Source organism: Diadema antillarum, unplaced genomic scaffold (genome assembly GCF_040938485.1).
Source record: "Diadema antillarum isolate AM-2024a unplaced genomic scaffold, OU_Dant_1.0 seq00000824_RagTag, whole genome shotgun sequence".
Taxonomy (NCBI): Eukaryota; Metazoa; Echinodermata; class Echinoidea; order Diadematoida; family Diadematidae; genus Diadema; species Diadema antillarum.
In genome coordinates, this window is record NW_027271701.1 from 171,300 (window position 1) to 180,795 (window position 9,496).

General features: G+C 35.6%; 1 protein-coding gene across 1 annotated transcript; it reads left to right on the plus strand.

The window, feature by feature from the left end:
• Positions 1 to 1,040: 1,040 nt before the first annotated feature.
• Positions 1,041 to 8,951, plus strand: LOC139739998 (outer membrane lipoprotein Blc-like). The gene is made up of 4 exons (XM_071650594.1): positions 1,041 to 1,160; positions 6,949 to 7,018; positions 7,662 to 7,820; positions 8,713 to 8,951. Exons 1-4 carry the CDS (start codon positions 1,041 to 1,043, stop codon positions 8,949 to 8,951), a joined length of 588 nt encoding a protein of 195 aa, XP_071506695.1.
• The last annotated feature ends 545 nt before the right edge of the window (positions 8,952 to 9,496 follow it).

Sequence of the window (9,496 nt, forward strand, 5' to 3'; positions counted from 1 at the left end):
ATAAGTGCAGTCATTTAAGAGTTCTTTTTTAAACATGATATTTATTAAATGAATACAGGCCCCGTTGCATAATACATAGTAACTGTACAATATAATGGTAACTCTGTAACCAATAGTTTACTACCATAGCAACAAAGTGTCACAGCCAATTAAAGCCGCGGACTCACTGATGTTGACTATCACTATGATTGCAGTGTTGCCATTTAAGTTACCATAATTTTAGATAACGGACATAGATAAATGATGTTAAATTTAATATCACTGACTGTGTTGAGTATTTTTCTTTTTTATATGGCTTTGGATCAAAACAATTAACAATAAGACAAATTGGCTTTTCTTTAAGACAATTCCGTACCCAACTCATGTACACGTTGATTGTGAATATACTTTTACATAGATTTAACCAAACGACAATTGAAATCTCCGGTGTCTTATATGAAACATATGGGAATAAAGAATGTCGTAGGAAACGGGTTAATAGTAAAACTGCCTGAACTGCCTTTTGAACTGACTTTGGTATTGATTAATGTTTGGTTCAACCCCATCTTCCAAAGATGGTCCTCCTTGCATTGATTATGTTCGATATTTATACGTGTGTGTGTGTGTGTGTGTGTGTGTGCCCAGGAGGATCAATCGTTTCAGTTACAAGCAAAATCAGTGTTAAAAATACTTATCCTCGTAATATGGGCATCTAGATCTATCCAAAATTATCAAATGGTATTGTGCCCAGTTACTGAAATACAACAAATTAATTAGAGTTATTCATATCACAAAACTCTTACAGTAACACGTTGTGAGCCAAATACCTAGTCAACAGTGATATAATCGTGGTCACCTTATATTCGCTTATCTTTGAGCTTGCCTTATCTCCTCCGCCCATGGCTCCTGCCGGCTTAAGTAATGCGACTGATTGTGATGTCAATAAGTGCTCTACATCTTGCCTAGAAGAGGGATCATTTACATGTATAATTAATTGCTTCTGCCACCATCGGTCCAAGAGCATCGTAAAGCATAACTCGAGCAAGGCAAATAAGTACAAAATGGCGACCACCATGGCCCAGGTTTTTTGCTTTCTGACTCTGTGTTTACTTGCGAGCGGGAACGCAATTCACACAGTATCCAGGCTGATTCCTGAGCAGTACGTCGGAAGATGGTATCAGGTAATAAAGTCATTCATGAAATTTTACATTATTACTTTGATTTGTTTCTTTTTTATATATATACTCTCTAAAAAAATCGAGTGAAAATATTCACTCTTAAAAGAGTGAATACAAAAAAGAGTGAATTTCGAGTGAAATTGGAGTGAATTTTGAGTGAAAATGTTCATTTTCACTCATTTTGGAGTTACGTCAGGGATCACTCCAAAATCTTCTAGTGATCCCTGACGTCACTCCTAAATGAGTGAAAATGAGCATTTTCACTCAAAATTCACTCCAATTTCACTCGAAATTCACTCCAATTTCACTCGAAATTCACTCTTTTTTGTATTCACTCTTTTTAGAGTGAACATTTTCACTCGATTTTTTTAGAGATATATATATATATATATATATATATATATATATATATTTAGAGAATATATATATATAAAATAAACAGAAAAAGGTGATGCCAGGATGATATTCGATAGCCAATTTGATATAGCTATATATTATATTTATTGACAGCTTAATTAGTGGGGTGGCTTAGTGACAAATATACTGATAATCGTGACACGCCGGACAAAAGTGTCATTTTTTCCTCAGACATTTGTATATATATGAGGATCAAAATTAGGGGGTGCTCCAAGAAATCCGCTAACAGAAAAGATGAGAAAATGCCCTTAATTTGTACATAACAATAGTGTCTGAATTCAAAGACTATACACAGGGCATTCGCCAGGTTTCTGTACAATGCAATGCAATGTACATGGTTGCTAGTCTTAAAATTCAGACCCATAATACGACATATTGTGTGCATGTTTACAGTAATACACCATTTTTACTGGTTTTCCTATGGTAACAGGTGGTTAGTCTGTGTTGCAGACCTGAGGGAGGTGTGTTGGAATAGTCCAGTTTTCTTAAGCACCTTTTCATTAAATAATTTCCTATAATTTCTGGTAAAGGATTTTTTTAGTACTGTCTACCTCCTGTAGAGAAATGGCAAAGAGTGACATGTGACTCTGGCTCAGATACTTTAAATCTTGGGCAATGACCGAGCCAGGTGTAGGACTATGTCACAGTTCATTTTTTCTCCCAGAACTACTAGTTTACCAGTAGAAGAGCTGCATATTCCATTGAGAACTTAAGGTTTTGGGTATTGACCTACATATTTCCTAACAAATTTAACCCGTTTCCTCCAAGATTGTGTGAATTCCATAGGTTTAGCGCAGGGATTACCTGGTTCCCGTAAGCAATTTTTATAGTCCGCACCTCCCCTCTTTATATGTTTCTTATTTCTTGTGGGGGTTATTCAAATGTTTAAAAAGGTTAAAAGTCTATTTTCATAGATGAAGTTGAATTTAGACAATTTGAATATTTTTAAAAATATATTGATATTTGTAATTTCACTCATAAAGACTTAAAGCGGTTTGAATATTTTTGGTCTGATAGCTATGTATAGACATGTTATTAAAAAGTAAAAGCAATGTTTGATTGGTTCACATTATCCAAAGAGGGTGGGATGTAGTTGGCTGGTGAACAAAGTCTATGGGGAAGTTTAAAAAGTTGATAGAAATAAAACAAAATCGGCATAGAGCAGAATCTAAATCACAATATGATATGACAAAATTCCCGACCCCAAAGGCGGTTGATTCTATGATGCTTTATGTCAAAATACATTCCACCCAAAATACATGTGATTGATAGGAGGAAAAAGTATAGTACATTAAAAACAATATAGTTCAACTAACCCCATTAGTCGAGCAGCATAATGAAATGATTGTTAAGTTTTATCGCCTTGTCAATTGAAGATGATGTTACATAATGACAATTATCAAAGTCAGCTAGATCTACGAGTATATCAAGAAACCAAAAAGAAGGGGTGGGGTGGGGTGGGGAGAGAAGAATGAAGTAAGTTATTAGTATTTGTAGTTTTGGTTTTCAGTATATTCATTTTAATTTCCTTAATTTCCGTTAGGTCATCATGGATTGGAGCATTTGTGTACTAGTAATCTGCCAGGAACAAACACAAGAAAAACTTAAAGGTCCTATATTATACACTTTTGGGAGAGTGACTTGAAAAAAAAAATGTTCAGGATATCACATTTTATGCATAATATGTGTAGGTCTGGGGGCATTTCATGAAGCATTTTGTCCGACAAGTTGTCGGACAAATTTGCTCTCTGCCAATCAGATGCAAGGATTTCTGTAGTTTGTAACAGTTTGTCAGAAAAATATCTGACCAAACTGCTTCATGAAATGCCCCCCTGGGGGGCATTTCATGAAGCATTTTTGTCCGACAACTTGTCGGACAAAAATGCTCTCAGCCAATCAGATGCAAGGATTTCAGTAGCTTTTAACATTTTGTCAGACGAAATATCTGACAAAACGCTTCATGAAATGCCCCCCAGTTGTATCACAAGACATCCTACCATATACAGTTTTTGCAATCAAAGCAAACATATAAAGAGATATCAGTATTTTTCTCATTAAAGCATAAATGCGGACGGTTTAGTCTGGAAACATGTTATCATAGAAATATTGTTCACATTTTGTGTTATTAACAATACTTAACATTGATTATACAGATTCATTTTTTACAGAGGTTCTTTGTATCCGTAACTTACACTTAAGAATAATTTTCAAGCACTAATTTTGGGTTTTTGCCTTTAATTATCCACAAAAAGGAGGACTCAGTGCATAAAAGGTGTATGCTTTATTTTTGGAAAATGTTGAGGAGATCAGGAAAATAATATATATTGATGTAGATTTTGGACCTGAAGGAGCAGTTGAAGCATTTTTAAGAAACAATGCCTTGTGGCATCGTTCTTATCATCAAAATTAATAATGGCAAACTCAAATGAAAATTGGAGGGGGGAAGAAAAGATGAACATAATGACATGAGACAGCTTGGTAAAGATTAAACGCTAAAATAGACAATGCAGCCTCTTTTCTCAGTTCATACTTATCCAGAGTGTGTGCTTTCTTTCCAGTACCGGTATTATTATTTAGATAGGTTAGGGGAATCCCTTTGAATTGTGTGATACATCATTTTAAAGCTTACAGTCTGCTCTTTCAGAATCTGTCCTTAAAGGACAAGTCCACTTTCATGCGCACGTGGATTCAGTGAATACAACAATATTAGTAGGACACATCACAGAAAGCTTGGAAAAAATCGTACAATCCGTTCAAAAGTTATGATTTTTTAAGGTATCTGCACAGTCGCGGCTGGATGAAAAGACTACCACAGTGTATGATGTCACATGCACACATTCTAAGGAAAATGAAATGAGAATTTCACAAAACCATACTTTTTGAATAAAGTTCACATAGTTTCTTTGACTTGCTACTTACGTATGTCAAGGGTAAAATTATTCCCCCTGCCTTCTGAAAGAGAAGTCGAGTATCCTTTTGTAAGCGAAAATAATTTATGTTGAATTTTCTTTATTCATTCTTTATATCGTTGTACACATGTGACATTACAAGGTATAGTAGTCTTCTCATCCAGCCTCGACTGCATGAGCAGAAACTTCAAAAATTCATAACTTTAGAACGGATTGTCCAATTTTCCTCAAACTCTCACTGATGTGTTCTACTATTGTTGCTGCATTCACTCAACCCACATGCTATAAAGGTGACAAATCTTTGTCTGGCGACTTTTTTGTTGATCAATTATACCAACCCTGATGGAAATCTCTTCAAATTCATAAGTTCTGAAGTCTCCTTTAAGTTTAACCAAAATCTATATATGTAGTTGCCATGGCAACATACCACTTAACACTAATGAAAAGTATTTCAAACCTCTATACATCCCGTTGATCAGTTGTACCTATTCAAATGGAATCTCTTCCAAACTGGAAAATAGCCTCCTGTAACTAACTTCAATCAAAAACCCTCGTTTTGGGTTGCCATGGCAACGCACAAATCAACAATTATATTTGACCCCTGGTTTATACTCTTGGTACCTTCTATATAACGTTCATATCAAATTTTGTGAAAATTGAATCTTCCTACCTGGAGAAATAAACAAAAACATGATTTTTAGAAAAAGTTCATTGACCTTTGACCTTTGACCTTTGGAAAATTCACCCCAAATTCAATCAAAATATTTTACTTGTTCTCAATATTCTTCCTGCCAAGTTTTATCCAGATTGGATATTCCTGACCTGAGAAATAGCCAAAAAACCTATTTCACAAATAAAGGTCATTGACCTTTGACCTCTGACCTCCTTCCCAGCATCAATTTTCTTGGAGCACCCTATTTTTTGAGAAGGTACATCATGAAGTACCTTTGGTGAAAAAATCATGCTTTTGTCCGCCGTGTCACGATAATTTCACTAAGCCACCCCACTAAATGGAAAATTCTTATTTCTTATTCGAACTTAATGATTTCCTAGTGTAGGCCCTATGTATATGTCTGTATACATATATGTGCACACATATAAATGAATAAGTAAATAAATGAACACATATATGTATATATATACACATAGATCTATATATATATATATATATATATATATATATATATGTCACCGACGGGACAAATAGGCGTCCACTCGGTATTTAAGTAAATACAAAAGAAATATAAATATTAAAGTGGGAGAGCAATTTTCTAAATCTTTTGTTCAAATAAGAAGATTGGGGGAGAAAGAACGACGCATTATCAGCAATTCTTTTAAATTGATTAGTAAATTTATTTATTTATTTATTTTTTAGATCTGAATAACAATTACAAAACAATGTATTTTCTGGAATACAAGAATACAAAGAATGAAATTAAAATTTAAACCTAAAACAACGCAACACTGTATTCAAGGTGAAGAGCTAAACCATAAGAGCTAAACCATCTTCATCGTGATCCAGGCGTTAAAACAGGAGACAGACAACAAAGTCCTGACAAACTCCGTGATGGCGAGAGTATGCCTCAGCCACCGATATTAACTGGTGTTAAATGTGGATTAATTATCCACAAAACAAGCGAGAGTGCGGGGTGTCCGGTAACGTTGGACTCGGATCAGCTCAGTGGACACAGAAATAAGCAGTAGTAAAGGGGGCATACGTGTTGAAATATTTTGTATCATAACATATATATATATATATATATATATATATATATATGCATATAATATATAAATAAATGAAACATATTTGGCAATATATCATGAATGAATGCAAGTCTTATTGGATTCATACAAAGTACATACAAAGTGTATATGTGGATGTGTGTTGGAGAGGTGAGGAAGGTGCATATGGAACATTATAATACATTGATGATGTACATGTTGTGAAGAGCATTTCTTTACAGTGAACCGAGATAGAATACAAGCTTAAGGTACAACTGTCTGCTGATGTCTTACGCATGATTCCTTGAAGATAAAAAAAAATCCCACTCAAGGGTAAAAATTTTAGATATATAGGCACCATTTGTTGCAGAAGTCCAAGTTTAAACAAGGGTGAGGTACAATCTTCTTCATTTAAAGTGCACTAAGAAGCATGTTAAATCTTGTGATATCAAAACAAATTGTGGAAATGAAGACTAGTAAGTAATATGAAATGTCACCTTCATATAACAAAATGCTCCTTTCTTCAGTTTGCATGTAGAGATGAGTGTAAATACATGTATATTGTAACTACACACTTATACTACGTATGTGATACTGAGTCGATTACAATTCCTTCGACTTTACTTCCCCCATAGTGTCTTCAAAGTTCATCGGTCGATATCATTTCTAAGTCCATATTTCAAACGGGGAAACTTACAAGTTCTGATCTCTCTCGAAGTAATCAATTGATGTTGTTTTCGTAGGTTTTGACAAACTCCTACTCCGATTTATTCACTGGACGTGATGCGAAACCAGACTGTGGGACGGCTGACTGTGAGTATAACATCACTTTTGTCCTTTCTCTTTCTTCTCTTTCTTGTCGTATCGTTTCTTCATTGTTCTTCTTCTTCCCTTTGCTCCTCTTGCCTAAATAAACGAATGAATAAACAAATAAATAAATGAATAAATAAATAAATGAATATATGAAATTGTATATAAATCAGTAAATGACATTTCTAGGGTTGCTTCTATGGTAGTGTTTCATCTCTCCAAGCTGTGATTTTAACTTTCGTCATTATAAAATGTGACGTATGAAATTAGTCTTTTTTTATGACGCGCCATTAGATAAGTTGCTGATCAATAATTTTTAATAACGCAAAGGTGTTTTTCTAGCATAAAACAACGGTGCATTGAACGTCTGATACTGTGATTAAAGCATTTATGGAGTATTCGAAGACATGTTGGTACTAATACTATTTTTGTTTTAGTTGACGATGATTTCAGAGATGAAATTGAGAAGTTAATTCAAGCTGGAAAATTCCTGCTCGACAATTAGCGTCATCCATTCAGATAAGGCTAACGGTTCGATTGTTTCCAAGGTGACATACACATACTTTTATCAAACCCTTCGTCTACACACAAAGTTTCATAGTCATAGAATAAATTATATCTTTAAACACGTATCAATCTGCATCAGACACGCTCGTCAACGAGACACACGTCACCGTGTACAACGCCAACTATCGGCTAGACGAGGGCTACACTGATGGGATCGGGGGTTATGCCTACATTCCCGACCCGGAAATCCCTGGGCGCCTCAAGGTGGTACTGGATGGCGTACCTACTGAAGGAGATTGTACGTATATTTGTCTCCTTGATATCTTACATTTTTGAGATCGAAAGAATGCTGCTACTTATTAGTAACCAAAATGTTTCTTTCTCTTTCTGTGATGAAGGCAGAACAGACAAACAAACAAACACCTCAGGGTTATGATCTGAACATGATAGTACTCCTATCTTTTCACCAAGGTGTTTTTATTCACAATGGCTCAAACGCCACCTACTATTCAATGATAACTGGAAAATGATAGCTCATTATTTTTAAACACACTCGGATATTGGGACGGTGTGGGTGACGTTGAGGATCAAAATTTTGGTGTGGGTTTTAGGAATGGGTTTCGGGAAACGTCTATAGTGATCATGTGTTTATGATAAGAGCTGTTACACACTTCCTGATGTGAAATCAGTGATTGACTATTAAGAAGGTATATTTATCACAACAATAGTGTTGTTTGAGGTAGTAGGGTGGATAAGACAACGATATCAGACTTAGAGAAATTGATTTACAAAACAAAAAGAACAACAAGAACAGAGCAGCTTCTCTACATGCTATAAAAGTATTAGAGAATCGTTTATGCTTGATTACGACATTCTGATCATAATCATGATGATGGATTAACTATGTTCGTACAGATGGGTGAGGTGTCGACGATTATCTCAGAGATAAAGGAAACATAAACACACAAAGAAAACAAATAAGAATCAAGGCGACATAAAATAATGGTAATAGCACAGTAAGAAAGATGCGGGGAAATAAAGATAGAGAAGGAGCAGAAGAGAGAGGAGGAAATAGGATGAAGAGGACTCAAGAGTGTAAGGGAGAGAGGGAGAGGGGGGAGGAGAGAGGGATAATGAAGAAAATTACAGTGGGCCACTGCTTTCAAAGATCTTATCAATCTCTCTTCAAGACTGGGTGTTCAAGCTTGGCCCTACGGTGGAGGCAAAATACCAATACAGCCTGGTGACGGGCGGACAGGAAGCGAACCAACTCTACGTTCTCAGTCGCGACCCCGCCCAGTACTACCAGCTGTACGACTTCGAAGTGCGGGAGTACTTGGCGTTACACGGGTTCACCGGTCAGCTGAAGGCGCCGTACGAAGTGCCACACCCTGCCGAATGCGTGTACCCGCCTAGTCCGGAGGAGTGATGTTTTGCACCCCACTCCATTCCGATTCTTTTACCCTCTGTCTCCTGGAAGATATCAGCGATGAGAGGGGAGACACTACCGTATTGTGGTACAGGGCTTAACATTGATTTTCTCTTGATATTAAAAAGTTTGAGAATTTTGCTTCAATGCAATGATATTAGGCAATATGTGGAGTTGGTTATAGATGAAAGAAAATGCACTCTTATCTGTTATTTTTACTGACACGAATTGATAACCTCTTAATGTAGTCATATTTAGCATATTCTTTTTAGTATTTTTTTCAAATAGCAAATTTGGGTAGACAGTGAAAGTGTTTACCGCAAAAGGTGAAAAAAAGAGAACCAGATCCGAGGTATTTTTATATACTGAAGGATGATACAACGTTGTAAACAAAAATAACGAAAAGTAGTCACTTGAAATAAGTACAAAATTAACAATCCCTTCGAAATGACACACGTCAGAGCAATTGTGATCTATACTAAACCAGCTTGTCAGTATTTTACGCACGAAGCTTGCTTATTTAACATCATTTATCCATGCAAATG

Bases quoted from the DNA above. Each gene is read 5' to 3' on its own strand.
- LOC139739998 (XM_071650594.1), top strand. From the start codon at position 1,041: ATGGCGACCACCATGGCCCAGGTTTTTTGCTTTCTGACTCTGTGTTTA. The intron at 1,161-6,948 runs GTAATAAAGTCA...TTGTTTTCGTAG, and splicing joins ACGTCGGAAGATGGTATCAG to GTTTTGACAAACTCCTACTC. The intron at 7,821-8,712 runs GTACGTATATTT...TCTCTCTTCAAG, and splicing joins CGTACCTACTGAAGGAGATT to ACTGGGTGTTCAAGCTTGGC.